This window comes from Channa argus, chromosome 19 (assembly GCF_033026475.1).
Source record: "Channa argus isolate prfri chromosome 19, Channa argus male v1.0, whole genome shotgun sequence".
In the NCBI taxonomy this organism is placed as follows: Eukaryota; Metazoa; Chordata; class Actinopteri; order Anabantiformes; family Channidae; genus Channa; species Channa argus.
In genome coordinates this window covers 14,888,924-14,911,872 of record NC_090215.1, presented here as the reverse complement: position 1 = coordinate 14,911,872, position 22,949 = coordinate 14,888,924, and the positions used below count along the sequence as shown (strand labels likewise).

The following is a 22,949-nucleotide window of genomic DNA, read 5'->3' as shown; positions in this document are numbered from 1 at the left end:
TGGACAGAGGGAAAAAAAGCCACAAAAAGCAACAACAAAATATTTGGCAGATTGGTAGGACCAGTAGCTGCACACTGGAAAACCAAAGCCGGGGACACCTGCAGAAAGGGACAGAGAGAGAGAGACAGAGAGGGAGAATGACAACTATGGGAGAAAGAACACACAAAGTTAATGTCATACAGTGGTGCCAATTGTGGGGTGACAGGAGAGGAGAGAGGGACAAGACGAGGAAAGGAGCTCAGTTCATCAGGGGTGGGTCCCTCAGCAGTCTAAGCCTATAGCAGCATGACTATAAATAACTATAAGCTTTATTAAAGAGGAAGGTTTTAAGCCTAGACTTAAAAGCAGAGAGGATGTCCACTTCCCGAATCTGAACTGGGAGCTGGTTCCACAGGTGAGGACTTTGATAGCTAAAGGCTCTGCCGTCCATTCTACCGCTGGAAATTCTGGGAACCACAAGTGAGCCTGCATTCTGAGATCAAAGTGGTCTACTGGGATGATACGGTACTATGAGGGAGTTACTGTGGCATCCTGAAAGTAGGGAATTACAGTAGTTTGGATTAGTTTTTCAGCATCACTTTAAGACAGGATGTTCCTAATTTTGGCAATGTTCCATAGGTGGAAGAAGGCTGTTTTATACATGAGGTAAAGGACAAATCCTGGTCAAAATTAAGTCCAAGGTTCCTTACAGTAGTACTGGAGGCCAGTGTTATGGCAGCTAGAATAACAATGGTTGGACAGACTTTTAGACCAAAATCCTTCAGTTTTGTCTGGGTTTAGAGGTAAACAATTATGGGACATCCAGGCCTTTATATCTTGTAGACATGCTTAAAGCTTGATTAAGTGATTGAAATGTATGCAGTGTTTTCTAATAATGGTGCCTAAAGGAGACATATATAAAGCAAAAAGTATTGTTTCTAACACAGAGCCTTGCGGAACTCCTTAATTAACCTTGTGCATGGATGTTTCATCATTAACATGAACAAATTGGAATCTATCAGATAGATAAGATTTAAACCAACCTAGTGCAGTTCCTTTAATCCCAATTTCATGTTCCAGTCTCTGTAATAAAATGTTGTAATTAATGGTATCAAATGCAGCACTAAGATCTAACAGAACAAGTATGGAGACAAGTCCATAATCTGAGGTCAAAAGAAGATCGTTGGTGACTTTTACCAGTGCTGTTTCTGTACTATTATGAACTCTAAATCCTGACTCAAAGCCTTTGAACTAGTCATTCCTGTACAGGTGGCCCCATAATTGCTTTGCAACTACTTTTTCAAAGATTTTAGAAATAAAGCGGAGATTGGATATTGGTCTGTAATTGGCTAAAACACAAGTATTGGTTTGAATACAGCCACCTTATAGGCCTGTGGTACATAGTCCTTAGACCTTGTAGCCATAAACCATAGTACATAGACCTTGAGCAGTCTAGTTGAAATAGGGTCTAGCGGACAGGTTGTTAGTTTATATAAGGTAATTGTTGAAGTTATCTGAGTGAGATCTATGGGTAAAAAGCAGTCTAAGAAGGACTCGGGTCTTATTGATGATTCTAGCACTGTTGTGCACGAAGATCTATCAGTAATATTTGGAGGGCAGATATGGTAAATATGGTGCTGAAAAGAAACCGGGGGTTGTTCTTCTTTTCTTCTAGTAATGATGAATAATATGCTGTTCTGGCATCATGGAAAGCTTTCCTCTGCACATTTTAAAACTGTTTTTCCAGGCTAAACGGGAAACTTGTAAATGAGTGGAAAGCCACTTTCTTTCTAACTTTGGTGTTGCCTGCTTTAAGTTGCGAGTTTGTGAACTATGCCATGGAGATTGCCTCTTCAGGGGCCACAATATCGAGTATTGTATGTAGTGAGGCTGCAGAGCTATCAACAAGATAATCAACTTGTGCAGAAGTAACGTTAAGGTGGTTACTCTCCATTGTATTGACACATGATGAGGCAAAGAATCATTTAAAGAATCTTTAAATTCATTCAAAGCATTTTCACTTAAGCATCTGCTGCAGTGGAATTTTTTTCTAACTTCTGTATAGTCCATTAGTATAAATTTAAATGTCATTAGAAAATGGTCAGACAATAGAGAATTATGTTGAATGTCAGGACAAGTTCTAGTGTGTGACTTAAACAGCAGTAGATTTATTTACATTTAGGGAAAAAACAGTTGAATGTAACAATGAATTAAATGCAGTGCTGAGGCAGTTACTGTCAGCATCTAAATGAATATTAAAGTCACTCACTATGGTGATTTTATCTGTATTAATCACTAAATCAGATAGAAAAAATGGTCAAAAACTTTAAATAAGGGACTGGAGTATGGTACACGATAACAAATAGAAGTGGTTTTTTGAGTTTTCCAGTTTGGGTGTGAAAGGCTAAGAGTAAGACTCTCTAATGAGTTATAACTATGTTTAGGGTTTATTGGTAAGGTTTAGTGGAAGATTGCTGCTACTCCTCCACCACCTGTTCCTGCTTCGATACGACGCACGCTCTGGCCCCAGGAATACATTCGACTATGGACACTGGAGTCTCTAACTCCACGTTTCTGACTATAGAGCTGCCAATTACCAGAGTTGGTGTCGCTGAGTGGGAAAAATTGATTTGAAACGTGACCAGACTGGTGGTGAACCTTGGGGGGGTCTGTTTAGCATCAGATCTCTTATGAACCGGGGTCATTTTCCATGGTGAGGAGTCACACACCAAAGCTGCAAAAACCTTACACATGTTACTAATACCATTATCGCTAAAGAAGTAAGAGGACAAACTAAACATGAGACACACTGCGCAAGTGAGAGGAGGAGAGCAAGAGAAGCCTTAGCTAACTGATAAGATAGGTTACATTTGGAATTTGTTAACGTTAGCCAGTTAAATGTTTTAGATGAGCGGGTGCTTGTGTAATACATGCCTATGTCATGTCTCAAGTAGTAACTCATGTGTAGAGAAATCACTTATTTCAGTAAAGTAAGAGCTACGATTAATCAGTGAACAGTGTCATTCTGTTTTCTGCTGAGTCCTGCAGCAGAAATCCGACAACGTGCAGAAATGGGAAGTGACACAATATGGTCACCCCAGGAGGAGCCAACAGTCAAAAGGAAAGAAAAAAATAAAATGGAGAACGTAGGGTCTCAGTCATGACAGAATGACAGAAAACTTAACATTTAAAGAAAGAAACACGTGCTTTTATTCAAAGATTTTATTAAAAGGACAAAAGGAAAGAAAAAAATAGAATGGAGAACGTACGGTCTCAGTCATGACAGAATGACAGAAAACTTAACTTTTAATGAAAGAAACACGTGCTTTTATTCAAATATTTTATTAAAAGGACAAAAACAGTCCTGAATCTGAGTCCAGAATCTGAAAACATTGTCTGATGGGACTTGATCTTTTTTTGGGACTGAATGTGCGACTGGTGAATTATTCCGGAGGTGGATTGTCACACTTCAGATACCAACTGTTGCCCTTCCTTTTGAAACAGAGACTGACTTTCTGAACTTCCCTAATTTCTGGCCACAAAACTAACGCCCTGACTAGTGTAAACCTGTATATAAAGCACATTCACCAAACTCTGTCTTTATAAGCCATGCTAGGTTAGTATTTTCCTCTGCCACATCCCTTCTTATGTGTGTTACTGTGCCATAAATACCCCTTTTCCACTTAACCAGTTCCAGGGCTGGTTCAGAGCCAGTGCCTACTTTAGAACCAGTTCTTAGCATTTGGACTGTGAAAGGGACAGGAAAACTGGTTCCAGAGTGACACAAACCTTAGCCAAAGACTAATATTACTTTTGTTAGTTTAGCATTGTTAGGTACCGTTAATTACAGCCCGCATCAAACATAATCACCACTCATACAATAGGCTGCACAAATGTGTTTGACCAGTGGTGTTTAGATGCAAAAGCCACAAAGCCAGAAGCAACACTTGTTGTTGTGCTTAGCATCAGTTTTACTGCGCGTTATGACGTGGCTCGAGGTCGCCCCTCTAACCTGTGAAAGCGCAAAGTATTTTTTTAACAAGTTTGCAAGTTGAACCAGCTCTGAACCGGCTTTGATACCAGCCCATCACTAACACCAATCCCACATTGATTGAAAAGTGGTGAGAGAAAGTTGCCGCTGTAGTTTGATTTAACTAAGTTAAGTTGCCACATTACCCTTCCATCTCCACAGAGGACCTCTAAAGCTAAGTCAAGCTGCCTTTTAACCAAAATGTTCTCGGTACTTTGCTTTCCCAGGACCCTCCCACATGAGGGCCAAAGCCCCAGGAAGATTAAACAAAGTTTCCCCCTATTGTTATAACTGACTCCGCTGCAGACACTCACTCCTTACTGTCTGTATTTGTAGTTGTTGTAACAAGCGAAACAAAACCATCCTCCCCTTCAGTCATAAGTGGGAAAAGATGGGTTATGTCTGAGAAGTCCTCTACATTCAACACTACAGGCCCCACCCTGAAAGTACTTAAACCTTCAGAAAGTATTAAGGACTTTTTGGCTCAGATAAGCACAGAACATAGAATTTAGACTATGGTTGCACCAGTAGAACCGTGGATAGAGGAAATATATTCTGTGGCAAAAAGTCCATTTTGTGAAGACAGGCCCTAGAATGAGTCCCGATGGTTCGGTTTTCTTCGGTTTCACAGTTATTGAGCCAAGTGAGCTCCTGGGAACACTCTCAGCTCAGGACATTGGTTTATACTTATGTTCTGATCTGTGCCTCATCACAAAGTGTCATTGTGGAGGTCTACAGAGAGTTTCCTTGGTCTTTTTCAGTAATCGGTTCAGTTTTGCCACAGGCGAACCCTAGGCAAGTCCCAGACACAATTAAAGCAATCAGGATACACTGACCACAAATTATGTGTCAGAGCAAAAGGTGTGAATACTGTTTCAAGGAGAAATTTCAGTTATTGATTTCAATTTGGAAAAACATTAACGAGTGTCCCGGGGTCATTCTAGGTTATTACATGTACATTGACAGAATAAAATGAGAAATAAATGAACAGCACACTTTGCAAAGCAGCTGTACAGTAGCTACTTTACAGTTATAGTCAACAAACACATCTGCACCTAAATACATTCAATTGAAAAACGTATCAGCAGACACGCAGAAAAATAAAGGCTTTCCTTCTTCAGCATGGTGACTGTGAACGAAGCAGAAAATCAATAGTTGTTTCAGCTTAGTCGGTGCCAACTAAGCATGGCAGATCAATCAGACTGCTCAAGAGCTAATTGTGCCATTAATTATTGACAGAGACAATGGACACCTATTGACAACAACTACATGTGGCTACATGTACTACAATGTAGTGACCTGCAGTGCATTCATAAACTGATTAGTATGTTGGCACCTAAGGTTTGATTTGTTTCTACATGTACATAGAATTCCCATTTGTCCATGTCTAGGACTGTAGCCATTTTATTTTTGTGCAAACAAGTCCTAGACAGCCCAGAACCCAATTTCAATCCCATTATTCAGTAAAATATATACAAAGACAGGAAAATAAATAAATAAATATAAATAAATATAAATATAATATATATATATATATATATATATATATATATATATATATATATATATATATATATATATATATATATATATATATATATCTCACTTCAGTTTATTTTAATGAAGGATCTCATATTACAGCTGCATAATGGCAGCAGTTTACACAGCTTATCTGATTTAAGTGACTAAGGACAGAGGATGTTATCTGATGGTGCTCCATTAGGCAAATTTGTAATTTATTTCAACAAATAGATCAGGTTTCACTCCTCGTCTGTGATCACTCTAGTAGCTCCAAGCTACAATAGCTGCTGCTAGAACGACAATGGATGCATAAGCATCCCTCATCGGAACCTCTGGGTAAAATTTTAGCAACAGAGTTGCATTGTGGGTAATGTAGGCACCAAGTTTTAACATATTAAGAAGAATTTGGGAAATAACACTGAAACTATCTCTGGCTGTGCTGCATTGATTTTTGATCTTGTTGTCAAACTGACCATTATCAACATCCTGTAAATTAATGGATTACTCCTTTAAGAGTAGTGTGCCATCGTGTTTTCTGGGGTGTCTGACCTCACTTTTCATCTTTAAGACATGCACATACGAACATGGTTTGTAAAATCACAAATCTTTTGAAAGCTGTCGCAGTCTAATAAGTAAACAATAGACATGTGAAATCCAGGAATATGACTTCTACAAGTCAACAAGAGAACCACCAATGATCGCCAAGCATTTTTCCATTGTTACATATTCATAGATAAAAATAAAATAAATTATTAAATAAATTATTAACAAGTTAAGAAGTGTATTATTTTAACCAGGAACTTTTAGCCAGCTGTTCCATTTGTAGCAATAGGTAATTTGTTTCTCACTTCCTCGATTTATAATGAATCTTTTTTTTGAAAACCTGCATGAACTGTGGTGAGACAATGCAGCACATTAACAATTTTGTGGCTTCTCATTACCTGAAACCAATCTTCCGTTGTCACACTGAAATAGCCAGCTCAGCCCCATGATTGCTGTGGTAACAAGTGTGTAACGTTCCCTGTGTATTCCCCACTGAACACTTTGTTGCATAAGTTTAAAGACCTCTACCTAGATGAGGTGGGATTATTCTAGTGCTTCCATGAATTTCAACTTTTCACAGAAAAGTGGGTCAACAGGTACATCGAGTCAATTTCACTAAAAACAGACCACACCTGCAGCATGAGGATGTGAGTTAGTGGATGTTTATGGGGGCAACGGACAGAGTTGTGATTCAGGTTTGATCTGAGGAGAGGCACAGGTCATGGTTATGGTAAGGCAGGGCATTGCTTGTGTTGTAAATTGGTGGGAGGAGATTGTCAGCTGTCGGAGTTTTTGATCTTTTATGTTTTTTGTTTGGGGTCCACGATAAGAGCCAGAAGTCGCAAGATGATGACCTTAAATCCAAAGCCCGAAGGAGAGAAGGCAGTTTAAGAGAAAGGAACATGACACAAAAAATGTAACCGGGGACAGAAGAGAGGGAATATACAGCACACCCATCATTTTGAGATGGTCTATCCTCATGAATGTGGATTGTTTGAGTTGTTTTATTATGGCATTTTGTTCTGTAACAGTCGTCGATATTCTGAGGAGATCATAAATCTGCTTTGTGGAACATGAGAAAGAACACATGGAATGTGAGTAGGTGGTGACACATTTAATTTCCATTAACATCCTGTGTGTGTTTGTGTTTGTGTGTGTGTTTGTTTGTAAAAAGATGAGCACGAATGAATGACTGTGCAGATTTTTTTCCCATGTTAAAGTTATTTTCTGTCAAACAACTGCTACTTCCTCTCTCTGCGGTTCAGCGCATGTCTAACATGCATCGACACACTCTAGCGCTACAGTGACAACTAAACATCAGATGCTTCATTTGATGCTAAATCTGGGCTTACTGGGCAAAGCTGGAAACATTCTGTCAGCGTAGGGGCCGGAGTGAAGATTTGAATTCACAAAATGAGCTCAACAGCATGTATTGAACGCACTTGAGAAGCATAACTTTATGGATGGCTGCATCAGTCTGTCCATGGATGGCTCCATCCTATAGCTGAATGAAATATCTCCACAACTATTTGATGGATTCACATGAAACTAAGTATTGCTCACAATACTTGTGAATGTACAGAGTGTTTCCTCTCTGGTGTAAAATTCAGTTTCAAATATGCTTATCAAAATAAGATCCACGGTACCAGCTACAGCATTAAAGTGATGAACACAATTATGTATCAACAATTACAATGCAAAAGTCAAACAATGATTTGAAATGAGCCATTTCGCATAATGAGGAAAGGATTGTTTGAGCAAATACTTTCATTCCTATAAGGATTTGAACTCCGGGAATTTCTACTTGTAACTGATTGTTTATTTCTACACTGTGGTATTGCTACATTTGCTTCAGTTTTTTTTCTGAGCGGCACCTGCCTAAAGGCAAAGATAAGAGATTGCAGACTTTTAAGCTCGGCTGGATATCTCTGGTCCTTCATCTTTAACGGTGGCTTTTCCTAACCCTATTGATCACCCCAACCATCTTTGTTTACGGTCCATCATCTGCCCACTTCCAGCTAATATCACCTTCTTTCTGTTGGTAGTCTGCCATCTTTGCCTGCAACCAAGTTCCCCTAGGGAACTTCTTCCACCACAGCAAATTAGCAAATTACATAATTTGCTAATTTGCTATGATGATGATTTACAGTATTTCCAACGTACAGGCGATGTTGCCATCAAAGTTAATAATTTAATACCCTGAGTTTTTGCTGACCACCAGCGGTTTACGGGACCTTTTTGTCTTGCTTGTACTTCCCCATAACTGCTGGCTGTGTTTACAGGTACAACAAAGCACTTATGATCGCACCCAACCAAAAACACACTTGAAACTTTCAACCAGAGAGGGCAGTGAAACATAGCTTTTCAGCCAGGCATTAAGTAACTTTTCAAGTCAGACAGAAACCTCTGACCTCTACCTCAGTGAGTATGTGAAAGTGTCAGTGAATGATTTTAGAGATCATGATCTCATAATTAAGTGGTTGAGAAAACTGACAGTCTCAATGACAGTAAACTGTACACAGGAGATGTTCACTGCATCTGTGTTGCCTTTGGAATAAATCACAGCTGCGGTGTCTTAAGGTTTCACCTGCTCTTGCCTCTCTTTCCTGTTTAATGGTTGCATCTTCTGAATACTTGGAATGCTATGGTACTGCTGTGGTTTAATTTGTGACCAGGCTTGCCCACCTGTAGATTTGAAACATGCATGGGAGTTGGCATGTCTTGCACAAAAGTCGACAAAGTTGATGAAAAAAAAGGACATCTGAATTTAGATTGATAGTTTCATAAAAAGCGCACAGCTGGACAGAGCACACACAAATGTATTGTACGCTTCATAGTCGCTTCATAGTTGTTGATTTAACTTGTAACCGTTGATGTAACTTACATTGGTTTGAACGTTTAAATGTAAGGCTTGTGAAGGACTGTGCAGTGCATTATCAACAACTGCCATTGATTAATCTAGCACTCGCACTGTTTACTTTGGGGACACAATCCTGTTGTCTTGTTACCAACAGATGCTCAAACGTTTTTGTATGGGAAAAAAACTTTGAAAATGTTTAACATCAGGCCTTCAGTAAATCATTGGATCACACAACATCAGCTCTTTAACAGGACTCATTTATCTGTTTTTATTTAACAGGGAGAGTGACATATGATGCACCAATTTGTGATGTCCTTTTTTTTTTTTTTTTTTTTTTTTTTTAAACGGTAACTCCTGGACAGATGTCACAAAAATCTCACCCAACAACTCACATGATTAAAATGTAAAAACAGCCATTGAGATCTTTAATCTGTGTGAACCATGCCAGGTCGATGTCCATGATTATTACATAATTACTAAGCTGCTCACCTGAGGCGTATTCGTGAGAGTGAGAGCTGCTGGCTTCTTAATTGGCCACAAGGGGGCCCATCATGGCAGCTGAAACCCCCTGGTGAATACAAACACAACAGATAGGGACTTCACTTCTGCTGTCCACTTACCAATACAATAGGTTTACCTACATCCTCTTTACTGCATTTCAGCACTATGTGAAATGTGTTGGATGACTGAAGATTTAAATAAACTATAAATAAAGATAAATGTGTTTTATTTTAATCACTTTGCCAGTCATTTATTTATTTTTTTAAAGAAATCTCCTATAGGAACCCCCCCCCCAAAAAAAATAATTTCCTTGTGACTTATTTTCACAAAGAAAGTTTAGGTCCATAATCTCCTGCTATGAATACAGGCAGTGTATTATGAAATACCTTATGATTGTTTATCAAATGGCAAATTCCAGACATCCTGGAGCCAGAGTACTTCAATAAAACCCAAACATCTTACTTATAATAAATGTCAACAGCAAACGAGTATCCAGATGAGTGTGATATGAGACATCTGCTACTCTAAAAAGCATTTTATCCTTTTGCTAATGTGAATGCATAAAAGAAGGGGGGAAACACACTAGAATAAATGTTTAATAATGTGTAAAACACTTTCAGGTAAATACCTGAGATCTTATTGCCACAATCTACAGCAACAAAATGATATTAATTTCTTTTATTCTTATATTCTCAGATAAATATTAATTAAAAAAAATGTGATTCGGTCTGTTGCAGAATACACAAATTAGCCTAATACAGTGTCACACAGGGGATTCTGCGGACCACTCTCTCTTTGCTATCCCAAATCACACTCTCAGAACGAGATAGACACATGTTACACTTTTGCACTGTTTGCACAAAAACCAGTAATAGTCAATAATTTACTTTCAGAAGAAAGCCACAAAGTCCCCCACTACTGAAAAACCTGTGAGCGTTTAGCTGTGGATGTAACAAAACCATCCAGACATCAAAGGGAAAAAGGTTGAAATTTTAGGATTTATCACACAAACACCACTTGCAGATACAAACTCCCATAAACATCAGATTTGACCATAGGTTGTCAAAGAAAGGTATGTCAAACTGTTAAAGGTTGTGTCAGAAGGTAAAATTGTTACTGAACCTCCCTCGGGAACCATGCAGCAGCACAAACAACTTCGTGTTTTGACTGAACATTGTTCAGGCTTTACTCACACCTCTGACACTGCAACGGTATCACACTCCTGCAGTTCACAGATTAACTCTACACAGACCACAGTGAAAGCTGCTAGCGAATGAGGGACTGATTGTAGAATAACAGCATGCATTTTCATGCCTCCTTCAATAAGTGAAAGACTGTGAAAAACTTAACTCAAGGTGAACTCACTGACTCAAGTTGACTGACTGTTCCTGCAGCCAAAAACAAACCGTTATGCTCTAACCAAAGGTTGCAAGCAATTTCACAATTACATTAAACCAATTTCTGACAAGTGAAGTCACATTACATTTTCAGTTAAGCACATTAATGATTATATTTTCCTTTAGCCAAAATGTGCAATGATACACTTGTTAGCTGATTTCCTGGTTTAAAGATGAAAATGCAGGATTATGAATTTAATCAAAAAAAGAGGCTTTGTTATCATGTTAACTCTGCTTATACCCACTCAAATTATACATTACATAAAAAAGTATTTGTGTGGATCACTGACATATGTTCATAATGAAAGTTTATTTGTCTGACTTCATCACAATACATGTGTCACGGACATAATCAGCACAGTTTAGGGGAATTAGATAGAAATGGTTTGTGCTGAAGTGTATATATGTATATATATATTCGGTATTGTTTCGCATTTGCATATAAAATAAGAATTAAAATATAATTATCTTTGAACTATTTTGTGCAAACGTGCCCACCAGGGGCCAGTATTTCACAACCTAAGATTGTTTATCTGTTTACTTACGTACTTGGTTGGAGTGGATTTGTAAAGCAGTTTTAAAGTTTTTTTTTCTTTTAAACTAAAGTTTGTTTTTGATATAAGACCCATATACTCATGTTTAAATGTCATATCTAAAAAAAAATAACTGCGAAAATACAATTATATTTTTAGGTACATTTTGCACCATGAATTAAATACAGCTGTTCGTTGTACCAAGGTCCAGTCACATTTTCTTAATATTTGGTGTCGTGTACATACAGACAAAACCCGAACGTTGAATTGTGTGACAGGTCAGCTGTGTGTGTGTGTGTGTCGTAGCAGTAATGTAAACATGCGTTGTGTGTTGGTTTCGTGCACAAACACCGAAGAGGGTTCTGACTCGGTGGTGATGTCACGCGGCGGTTCCAGCCCCACGTGCGGGCGGCACGGCTCGAGCCTCGGGGAGGGTCCACGGCACCAACCAGACTCCACAGCACAGGCGCAGCCCCAATGCGCAGCCCGAGCACTAACCTAACCAGCCTCGGCTCAGCTTTCTTACATAAATACCCACCGGCGTAACCGCCAGACGCTTCTTCGCTCAAATTCGGCGCTGTTTGCTGTTGCCTCGCGTCTCCCCCCCACCCCCTCCACGATGATTTGCGACGAAGATGCGCCGCGCTGAAATTTCCGCTGACCTTCGCCTCCGCGCAGCAGCAGCAGCAGCATCGAAGCATTGTGAAGCGCTGCCGCTACAGGAGCCCCGGCTCCTGCCGCTGTCCCTTTTTCTCTCTTGTTCTCGCTAGAAATACCGGTGCTCTCATCTCCTTCTAGCCGCTAATCTGTGATTTTCCTCTTAATCCATCAAGACCGAGGCAGATGCCCCTCGCTCTGTCAGCCCGGCTTGTATTATGGTGGAGTTTCCATCTTTCAGTCCTTACTGGCCTCTCATCCGCTTTCTGGTGCCTTTGGCTATCACCAATGTTGCCATCGACCTCGGGGAACAGGTAACCTTTCTCTGGCTGTGCTCTTGTCACTGTAGGTCAGGCTCTCGCCGCTGTTAGCAGAAGCTAGCGGTTTACGATGTATTTATTTAGCCGTTGTCAGCCGCCGAGCATCAGCGTGTGAGCGGAAAACAAGCGCACGGACAGAGGATCATTTGTCAGGTTAAGACGCTTTGCTTGCGCTGAGGCTACAGTTAGCTTAGCTTTATGTATACATTATGTCGGAGGAAGAGGGGAGCTCAACCTCAGATAAAGGCCTGTTTATTCTGTGATTTTTTTTTTTTTTTTTTTACAAATGTATTAAAATAAAAAAAGGTCGTCACGCTTGATACCAAATGCTCTGGGCTCCTGATCATTTCACTGTTATTTATTATCCAGGCAGCACACGCCACTTGCCTGCCGGGGATTTGTTATGTCATTGGATATCAGCATAAATCTGAACCGTGGCCTGTTTGTAGATGATGATGATGATGATGATGGCGGCGGATCATGTACACAGATTAGACACAGCCGGTATTTCTGCGTGTGCTGTCTCAGCCGTACTACAGACCTGCCCTTCCTGAATGACATTGTGCAAATAGTGAGGGGAAAAGAAAAAAAAACACATGGAGACCGGGAGATAAGGCTTAAAGTTATGCAATTGCTCTGCCCGTTGGTATAAATAGCTCAGAGTCCAGCAAAAAAGGAGAAGGGCAGCTGTTCTACTTGGTCTTGAGGTTCAACTGAATGGAAATATTGAAGTGTCGTGGGTGTTTACTGTCTTGACTTTATCATGGTGCTCACTGGTTTGCACTAACCAAAGGTCTAGTTTTATTGTTTCAGTGCAGCAAGTGTCACTCTTCAATTTAATGCACGGCAACAGTAAAAGGCTGCAGTGGAGCAGCAGCTGCCATCTGGTCAGAGATAAAGTTAGGCTAAGTCATGGTCATGTGGGCTGGTCAGACTACCAAGTTGAACTTCTGTTCCCCCTTCCTGACCCCTCTCCTTACCCACACCCTCCCTGTGCTATCTTTTCCAGGCCCTCAACAGGGGCATAGCCACAGTCAAAGAGGATGCAGTTGAAATGCTGGCCAGCTATGGCCTGGCCTACTCCCTGATGAAGTTCTTCACTGGACCCATGAGTGACTTCAAGAATGTGGGTTTGGTGTTTGTGAACAGCAAAAGGGACCGGAGGAAGGCCGTGTTCTGCATGGTGGCGGCCGGGGTCATCGCATTCGTCTTGCACATCTTGATAGGTGTGTGTTTACGGGTTGTTTGTGCACACACATGATGACATGCTGCGCTAAACCTCATCCTGTAAAAAAATGAAGTTTTGGGATTTGTGGCAAACCTAAAGTTTGTGAAACACTGTTTTGACAGCTTTCCTTCTGGGGAAAATTGCCACTCCTGGTCTTCACAACAGTAAAATGCTTACTCGTGATTTCATGTTTTTTTTTTTTTTTTTTTTTTTTTTTTTTCCTTTCTCTAGCTTACACAGATTTAGGATACTACATCATTAATAAGCTCCACCATGTGGATGACTCTGTGGGGAACAAGACAAGAAGGGCTTTCTTATATCTGGCTGCATTCCCTTTGTTGGATGCAATGGTGAGTGCATGAAACAGATTTAAACTCCCCTGACCGAAGCAGAGATGTGATTAATCCTTAGTTTTCCTTCTGGTTTTGTAGGTGTGTGACAGTGTTTTCCCTGCTTCACTGTAGCTCACTTCTGTTAAAAGCCTGACACTGAGCCAAAATAAAGCGCCTGTTTGTTTCCCTGTGTGTTCTGTTTGAAGGCGTGGATCCATGCAGGGATACTCCTCAAGCACAAGTACAGTGTCATCGTAGGCTCGGCCTCAATTTCTGATGTGTTGGCCCAGGTAATGGGATCCCCTCTTTACTTTTTATTCAATTCAAAGCCAACTTTATAGTCTGTTATTGTCTGTGTTTATCATCTGTGTTGTGTCCTGCAGATTGTGTTCGTGGCCATCCTCCTCCACAGTAACCTGGAGTGTGTGGAGCCTTTACTCATCCCAATCCTCTCCCTCTACATGGGTGCCTTGGTCCGGTTTAGCATCGTGGGTCTGGGTTACTACTGTAACATTCACGATAACATCCCAGACTCCAGTGGGCTTGATGTGGGGGTAGGTGCTGCCTTCTGCTCATTTGTTGGTTGGTTGTTAGCTGCCTTATATAAACCAGTATGATTTACCGGGTTCTTCTTGGCGTCTACAGGGCGATGCCACCATCAAAAAGATGCTGAGTTTCTGGTGGCCCCTGGCCCTCATCCTGGCCACTCAGCGCATCAGTCGACCCATCGTCAACCTGTTTGTGTCTCGCGACCTCAAAGACACCGGTTATGCAACAGAGGTGAGCGGATCAAACATTACATTCATACTTTTTTCTAGAAAATATTTTTTATAGCTTTAACTATAGAGTTAGATTTAAAAAAAAATAAAAACCAAAACATCAAATTACTAGTATTCTGGGCTCCTGGTTTATGTGGAGCATCATTAAGAGAGACTTCCTAGCTACTGTGTGTGTGTGACGCCAGTGGACTGATTTGCACCCTCAGGTTATTGCAGGTAAACTGCCAGATGCTAACAGCCTCCCTCTGGAGCTTTCTGGCCTACAGAGACCCCAAATACTAGAGGCAATACAAAGCTGTTTACCAGAATGAACTGGAAATCGTTGACAGCAGTGGCTGCCAGTGGTTTGGGTGATTCACCATGTTCATGTGAAACTCTAGGCCATGATTACACTGAGTGAAAACATTTCTGCATGGCCCCGCTGCCCTGCTGCATAGTCTAACACCGTCTGTTGTTGTTGTTGTTGTTGTTGTTGTTGGGGGAACCAACAACATGTTCAAGGCTGATATCCAGTCATAAGGTTGTGAAAAAACACATGCCGCTGTGAAAGTTAGAGACACATGTTGTTTTCATGTCAGCCACTGTTGCGCACCTGTCTTTAATTAATTAAGCTGTGTGTGGTGGTGCACTGATGGGGTCTTTGTCGTTCCAGGCCGTGGCTGTGCTCACAGCGACATACCCTGTGGGTCACATGCCCTACGGGTGGCTAACTGAGCTGAGAGCAGTGTACCCTGCATTTGACAAGGTAAACCAGACTCCCTCTACACAGGTTTGTCGCCGCGGTAACAGTTTATGTTGCGTTAATGCCACTTGTTTTTCTATCTCCTCAGAACAACCCCAGCAACAAGCTGAACCCTGGCAGCCCCATCAACAAGTCCCATATTAATAAGTTTACATTCTGCTGTCTGGCTCTGTCACTCACGGTAAGATGAGGGTGAATCTTTTTGTTTTGTTCTTTTCAGGCACATCAGTTTTTGCCCATTATTCTCTCAGAATATGTGGTTAATGCATTGTTTTTTTGGTCTTTGTGCAAACAATCCTTAACCTCTGGCTTAGAGCTGAAATGTAAATGATTATTAATTTAATCAATGTAATCATATTTCATTATTTTCTACTTATTGTAGTCAGTTATTAAGGAAACTTTTATGGTTGTAGTTTTTCAAATATAAAGATCTGCTGCTTTTTCCTTTTGTTAGATCATCAAATTTAATAGAAAGTTTAAATTTATTTATTTTTTGCTCTGATAAAACATGTTGTTTGAGGACAACACCTGTGCAAAACTCTGACAAGCATTTTCTATATTCTGGTGTCTTATTGACTAAACAGTAAAAATTTAGATGCATCTACCCCTCTGGTAGTCGAGACAACACAAAGTTTCAGTGACAATTTCTAGACAGTTCCACACTTGTATTTATTTGTGGCCTAAGATGCCCTTCACTGAGACTTGACCTTTTTTACAGCCAGTAGTCATTTGCCTACCGGGGTGCTGTGCAGTTCCTCATCCTGAGCAGGTCATCTTGTGAAGAAATGTACTACAAATGCCCACTTATATTACACACAGTCCCATCTTTATGACGGCAATTCCGTTATCATCCTACTGTATCACAGATGAGATGATACCGTGTGTCGGTCAGGGTTCAAAAGCCTGACATAACGAGTCTCTTGATATGCAGAAACGTGTTTGACATCATTTTTGCAAAGCTTGCTAAAGGCATTGCTTTTAAAAGCTTTATTGCTAAGTCACCTGAGTGCTCTCTCAGAACAAGACATTTTAAAAAATGTTAAAATTATGAAAGCTTAAATATATATGGTTGTTTCAGGTTGCACTGAGAAAGAGAAACACACTCGAGTTGAATTTGTGAAGAGGTGCAGAGGCTTTTGTTTCTTGCACGACAATGCCACCCAAGCTTTACGCGCATATTAAAATAGGCATCCTCATAAAACAAATCAGTTACCACATTCCTAAAGCTCACGCAGGTGTAGTTTTCTGCTCAGTGATGAGTGGTGAGGTCACATTGATCATGCTGCTGTTGTTTTTCAGCTAAATGTTTGGGTAATTCCCGCAGCAGATCTAAGATCCACTCTCTCTGATCTTGTCTGCCTTCTACTAAGTGTTAATGAGATGAGAAGTAAATTCCGATAAATAAAGAGGAGCCTCAGCTCCAGAATGTATCTTTTTAAGCTCAAATAAGAAAAACAGGAAGTTTGTGGCCAAGGTTGGGCCTTTTAGGAAGAGGAGGAGTAGAATGGCACACCAGATGTGGAGTCCCAGAGCTGTAAACATGCCTTGTATGCAGGTGTTCAGCACAGCCCTGGCAGACAGTTACAGTAGGTATGACCTGTGGCGGTGTTGAAAATACAAGCTGACAGCCCTCATGTCCAGGCTTGTTCTGATTACAGATGGCAAAAAGGCAACTGAGGAAAAACAGCAGAGGAGGAAAACTAAGCATGTTTGAGAAGGGAAATGAGTAATGTTCTGCAACAAATAATTTTGTCTTATGAAAATACAGTTTGTTGGGAATGTTGAGGCAGTGAGTGTGGATGTCTCACCTTGTTGAGAGGAGCCACAGCTGAATCAGGAAAGTCTTGCGGTTTTGCTTAAACCATGCAAATTCATTATCATGTGCCTCCATCCTGTTAAAATGATGATAGATGGTAAGGTGATACTAAATGAAATCATCAGTTACAAGTAATCTGTTCCTAGAATTTAGGTTCAGGGTATCCAAAACCACATGGTTTTTGGGCACTTCATCATTTTCTGATAAATATCCAAATCTTTAAAAAAAAAAACAGTGAGATGTTAAAAATGCTGTAGACTTTTCCAATCGTCTCCCATTTTCTTCTCCTCCAGTAATGTATCTGTGTAGCAGAATAGAATAATTAGTATTCATTCATTCAGACACTGTCCAGAATGACGAACATCGTACACAAATTATAATAGAAGCCACAGAAGATCAAAAAAAAATAAAAAGGTCAAGGTAAAATTGGAGAGTGATCTTGTGTGAGCTACGTGTTGGAGGTTCATTGATCTGCTATGAAGAAACCATAAAGGAGAAGAGTTTTAATAGAGATTTTACTGCCTCTCAGTAACGGAAGGACTGGTTTTTGTGCATGTGCACATTGTCCTTGAACTCGCAGGTCTTAACACAAATGGAGCAGTAGCACGAGGGCTGACACTCGTTATGTTTAAATGTTCAGTGCAAAGTGCCAGATGCCACACAGCTGACATGTTGATAATTAAATGGTCAGTGTTGCTCACATCTGCAATAACAGCACAGCGAGAGTCAGCCAGTTGAGGAGAAAATGCGCAACCACACCAGTGACAGTCGCTAAGCAGTTGCCAGCATCAAATTGCATCGTCAGAGTGGAACCAGAAAAACGCCTTTGACAGTTCAGCTTCAGTCTCCCAGCCCCCCACTTTTCATCCGAATAGTCACAAGGAAAACGTATGGCACTGTTTGCAATTTCCTGCATAAATTGGTCATGAAAATGTAATCTAATCTGCACTGAAGTCTCAAATATCAACACACACAATATTGCTAAGCTGATAAAACACAGAGTCATGATCTTTTATGTCTTTATTGAACATATCCATTAAACACTGATGATGGAAAAAATAACAGCAACAATAGGATTCTGATGTCACCGGAGACAAGTGTTAGCAATCCTAGAACCCAATTAATAAACCAAGAATGGAGGTGGGGTTTAGAACTAACTTGACTTAAAAACCATTCAAGCAGTGTCAGTTTGCTATTTACAAGCGGCATCAGCTGATGTGAGCCATGCCTTGCATAAAATCTCTGAGGAGCTACAATCAATATTATGGATTTGCATATAGCTGGGAAGGGTAACTGAGTCATCTGAAGGAGTTCAGATATTTAGTTAGACATTGTCTACAAATGGAGACGATTCGGGAATGTGGCCACTTTATATAGGATTGGGGGCAAAAGCCAAGATCACTGCAAACTCACAACACGGATTAGTCAGTGATGTACAAAGATTAACAGCTCAAGACGTGAAGCATTGCCATTGTGGACGGGAACGGAATTCCGGATTAGTATACATTACAGGACAGGGTGGCTAAAGCTATGTGATGCAGTAGGACACTGACTCTAAACATCAAAGTAAATCTACAGAATAGCTTCAGGAGACACAAAGTCCACCTTTTGGAGTGACCCAGTCAGAGCCCACACCTCAATCCAAGACATTAAGAGAGCCGTTAACACCCGTCATCCTAAAAATATGGCTGAACTAAAGCACTTCTGTAAGACGAGTGGTCCAAATGTCCTCCTGCACTTTGTGCAGGTCTAATCCACAACCACAGAAACCACAGGTATTGCTGCTGAAGGTGGTTCAACCAGTTGCTAAAACACTTTTGGCGTTACTTTTTCCTCCAGCACTTTGTATATTTAATGGGTGTGTTCAATTAGGAAATGAACCATCATGACTGTGTTTTATTAGCTTAGAAATATTGTTTATTATGCATTAAAAGAAAACATGCCATTGCTTTTTTGGTGACTGTAAGTTGTTGAAATGCAGAGAAACCATCTATTTAAACTGTCAGTTCTCACGCTACGCCCTATAATTAGAGGCACAGTGTGAATTAATTCTGCAAAGCTCACACTTCCGTAGAAAATGTGCAGCAAAATATGGTGACATTAAATATCAAAGTCAGAGTGGAAGTAAAAACTAATTTTAAGGATCTGCTGCACCCTGAGAACTTGCTCCATTCTTCTGTTTAATGCTCCCCAACGTTGTGATAATACAGTAACAGCTTTGAGACACTTTGTTTCCAGAAACAGTACCATTGTCCATCATGCATTTGATCGCCCGCTTCGTTTTATTTGAGCTTCAAAGGCCCACGTTGAATTGGAAGCCTCTTGAGTTAATGAACTAATGAAATCTAATGAGAGCTCTATTGTGGTGCAACCAACTCAAAAATGAATTTGCTTTTGTTCCTCGTGTGTCCAGCTTTGCTTTGTGGTGTTTTGGACTCCACACGTGTCAGAGAAGATCCTGGTTGATGTCATTGGAGTGGAGCATGCTTTTGCTGAGCTGTGTGTGGTCCCACTGCGAATATTCTCCTTTTTTCCTCTGCCAGGTAAGACTCCCCGTCTGATGTTTTTCAGCATCGGTGTGCAGCTGGATTTTGTCGTCCTGCTGCGGCTTTAACTGGGGTGTAAGCTCACACCGGTGGGGTGATGTTTCCACTTTGTATGTTTGCAGTGACTGTTCGGGCTCATTTGACTGGGTGGCTCATGACCCTGAAAAAGACCTTTGTGCTGGCCCCCAGCTCAGTTCTCCGCATCATTGTCCTCATCACCAGTCTCGTTGTGCTGCCTTATATGGGGTAAGTCAACACTTCAGAGAGCACAGCCAGGGTCACAAAGGTCAGCCCTGTGACTCAGCCTCACTGTGGTGTTTACTATTGTGTATTATTCTGCCTAGATATGTCAAATTTTATTCGTGCAAACCTCACACAGGAGGAGGAGAATAAAGTCACTCCTCGTCTACAACGCTCAAATCAGCATCTTAAAACTTAAATGTTTTTCAGGGTTCATGGGGCCACGCTTGGGGTTGGATCCCTACTTGCCGGTTTCATCGGGGAGTCGACTATGGTTGCCATAGCGGCATGCTATGTTTATCGCCAACAGGTGAGAACACCTGAGCAAAGGTCGCTTAGAAATACAGGCGTACACACCTTTTTCTGTGCTTTTTGTAAATCCCTTTGGATCCATTTTGGAACAGGTGTGTATCTCACATTTATTCAGCCTGTTAGGTTTGAATAGGGACTTCATTCAAAGTGACTCAGTCAAGGGTACACCCAAGAAAAATACCTTTAAAACCTTTAATTAAGTGCCTGGCGTCTGTCATTAGCTATTATTGTATTTTCCATTCAGCCTGGTAAAATGTTATGCCAAAAAACAAGATTTCAGAGTCTTGTCAAATATATCTCTTTAAATTAGAGCTTTCACTGTCCCACAATGACAAACACAATCGCTGACAGCACCCTCTAGAGCGCTTAACTCTGTCCCAAATTACTTTTAAAGGAATACTACACACTTTGTGAAATGTCTTCTTGCTGTGAGTTTGATAAGAAGATCGATGTAGGCTTCATGTTTTCTCTTACAAGAAGAGAGACAACAGCTGCATTAGCTCAGTCAAACAAATGCAAAATCCTCGTACCAGCACATCTGAAGCTCACAAACTATCGTTGTCTTATTTGTTTAATCGGTACAAAAGTTGAATTGCAAAACCACATTTGACCGCTTTACACAGAATTTGTACAAAACAAACTATATGAGGCCTTTTACTACAGAGCTTCAGAGGTGCTGGAAAGGTGACTTTGTACCAGACTTTTTTTGTTTTCCCATTTCTAGTCTTTGTGCTAAATTAAGCGATGTCTCATCCTGCTCTTGGCAGCACAGCAAAATTGCAGATATCAAAATGTAGAATGATTAAAAACATTCTCATCTTTACTTTCCTACATATGTTGGGTTTGACACATTATGTCTTAATTGTTATCTTTTACACATTTGTGCTCTTAACCAAAAACACGACCTAATGAGGCTCTGCATGCTTCTAAAAGCTCTCGTCGTGTTGTGAGAACTGGATTAACCACACAATGGGGCTGATCTTTTATTTCAAAGTTTATCAAGCATTAGATCAGCAGCACAGCGGTCTCAGTTCGGTCTTTTTATCTGGGAGGTTTAAGAGGCTGTGGATTTTATTGCCCTCCTGGTTGGTGTCTCTGCAGAGAAACGAGATGTCCAGTGAGCTGGTGGTGGAGGGTGAGGACTCTGCCCCGATGAGCGAGGTGTGCTCCAGGACTCAGGTGGATGCCATTGAGAATCTCCAGGAGGAGGAGGAGCAGCAGGAATGAACTGTGACAGGAGAAGGTAAAAACCGACCTCCACGTGGAACTTTGCTGAAGAAGAGACCACTGAGTGTTATAGTGCTGGAGAGGAGAGAGGACCCGAGTATGGTTGTTTTAAGAGGTTCTCCCCACAGAACTGAACTTTCAGTGACAAGGTCTTCTTGGCGTCAACCTACACACCATTAAAAACGCACACTGTAAAGAAAGCCATGCACGTCCCAATGTTCATACATGTGTGTAAATACCTTTGTCTTCCGACCTTCTCAACAGTTCTCACAGTTTGGCATCATCACATCAGCGGGTGTATCAACCACTGTCATGCGTTTACTGGTAAACAAGGGAAATCGACACAGGAGAACATTTCCTCCTCAGCAGCAAGAATGAAACATCTGTAGAATGTTAGTGGAGTTGCCAAAATACAGAGTTTATTATTTTATGTTATCTTATCAAGATTAAGCAGCAAGGCCTTGCTTGAATTCTAATGTAGACATGTTGTGGGACTTGTTGGGTTGTGCAATCGTACTTTACATACAATGGTGTACAGATTATTGTTGTTTTATAGTTAATGCATTGTGTATATTTAATTGCCCTGAGGGGTCAGGAATCCCTCAGTCATGGTCACTTCAGAAACTAATCATACCCCTTGATTTTGTGCACGTTTTGTGTTGTAGATTTGCTTTTAAATGGAAAAAAATTGCAAATTTTGGCTTCTCAATCTACACACAATAACCCATAATGACAAAATGAAAACCTCTAAACTACTTGTCCTGTTTATGATCGCAGAAGGGCTGAAGCCTATCACAGCTGTCACTGGGCCAGAGGTGGGGTCACCCTGGACGGGCTTCAAGTCTCACGGGGCTGAAAGATAGAGATAGACAACCAGTCGCATGGAAATTTAGTGCAGCCACTAAACATAACTGCATGTTTTTGCTTTTAGACACTTTTGAAAATATTTTAATCCTCTAAAACTGATATCTCATTTGCAAATGTTTTCAGACCCTTGATTCTATATCTTGTAGAACTAATTTAGAGTTGCTCTGTGAACTGCCACCTGCAGGTCTCTTCACGGATATTCTGTGGAGTTTAAGTCCAGGATTTGGCTCAGCCTCTCAAGGACAAATGGAGAATAGGCCTTGAGTGACTGAGCTTTATGTACAAACTGTGCACAAAGTGAAGGGGTCTGAGCAGTTAGAGAAGCCACTGTATCATTGCGTGTGTTACAGAATACAGTTATGATTGTTCACTTTCCATGCAGTCTGGGAGTCAATCTACTTTTGTTTTACCACACATTTTTCTGGTAGTATTCAGACTGTCGTATGTACTGTATATACTGTATAGGCATTCTTATTTGGCAAATAAAATGCTTTATTATTAACTCCTGCTTTGGTGGCA

The 22,949-nt window shown here is 40.7% G+C and overlaps 1 protein-coding gene across 5 annotated transcripts; it reads left to right on the top strand.

Annotated features, from left to right (window-relative positions):
* Positions 1–7,007: 7,007 nt before the first annotated feature.
* On the top strand, positions 7,008–22,932 carry ankha (ANKH inorganic pyrophosphate transport regulator a). 5 transcript variants are annotated; one of them, XM_067485990.1, is made up of 13 exons: positions 11,752–12,335; positions 13,351–13,567; positions 13,801–13,919; positions 14,108–14,191; positions 14,285–14,455; positions 14,547–14,681; positions 15,333–15,425; positions 15,511–15,603; positions 19,652–19,781; positions 19,907–20,030; positions 20,235–20,334; positions 21,438–21,579; positions 21,828–22,932. In XM_067485990.1, the coding sequence occupies exons 1-12, from the start codon at positions 12,240–12,242 to the stop codon at positions 21,561–21,563; spliced, it is 1,488 nt and encodes a 495-aa protein (XP_067342091.1). In that variant the 5' UTR covers positions 11,752–12,239; the 3' UTR covers positions 21,564–21,579; positions 21,828–22,932. The 5 variants fall into 5 exon arrangements, 4 of the variants coding, with proteins under 4 accessions (XP_067342092.1, XP_067342090.1, XP_067342093.1 ...); XM_067485991.1 differs by lacking the exon at positions 11,752–12,335 and adding an exon at positions 7,008–7,167 and having other exon boundaries at positions 21,438–22,932; XR_010911715.1 differs by lacking the exon at positions 20,235–20,334 and having other exon boundaries at positions 11,751–12,335.
* The last annotated feature ends 17 nt before the right edge of the window (positions 22,933–22,949 follow it).

Bases quoted from the DNA above. Each gene is read 5' to 3' on its own strand.
- ankha (XM_067485989.1), top strand. From the start codon at position 12,240: ATGGTGGAGTTTCCATCTTTCAGTCCTTACTGGCCTCTCATCCGCTTT. The intron at 13,568-13,800 runs GTGTGTGTTTAC...TCCTTTCTCTAG, and splicing joins CGTCTTGCACATCTTGATAG to CTTACACAGATTTAGGATAC. The intron at 14,456-14,546 runs GTAGGTGCTGCC...TGGCGTCTACAG, and splicing joins CCAGTGGGCTTGATGTGGGG to GGCGATGCCACCATCAAAAA.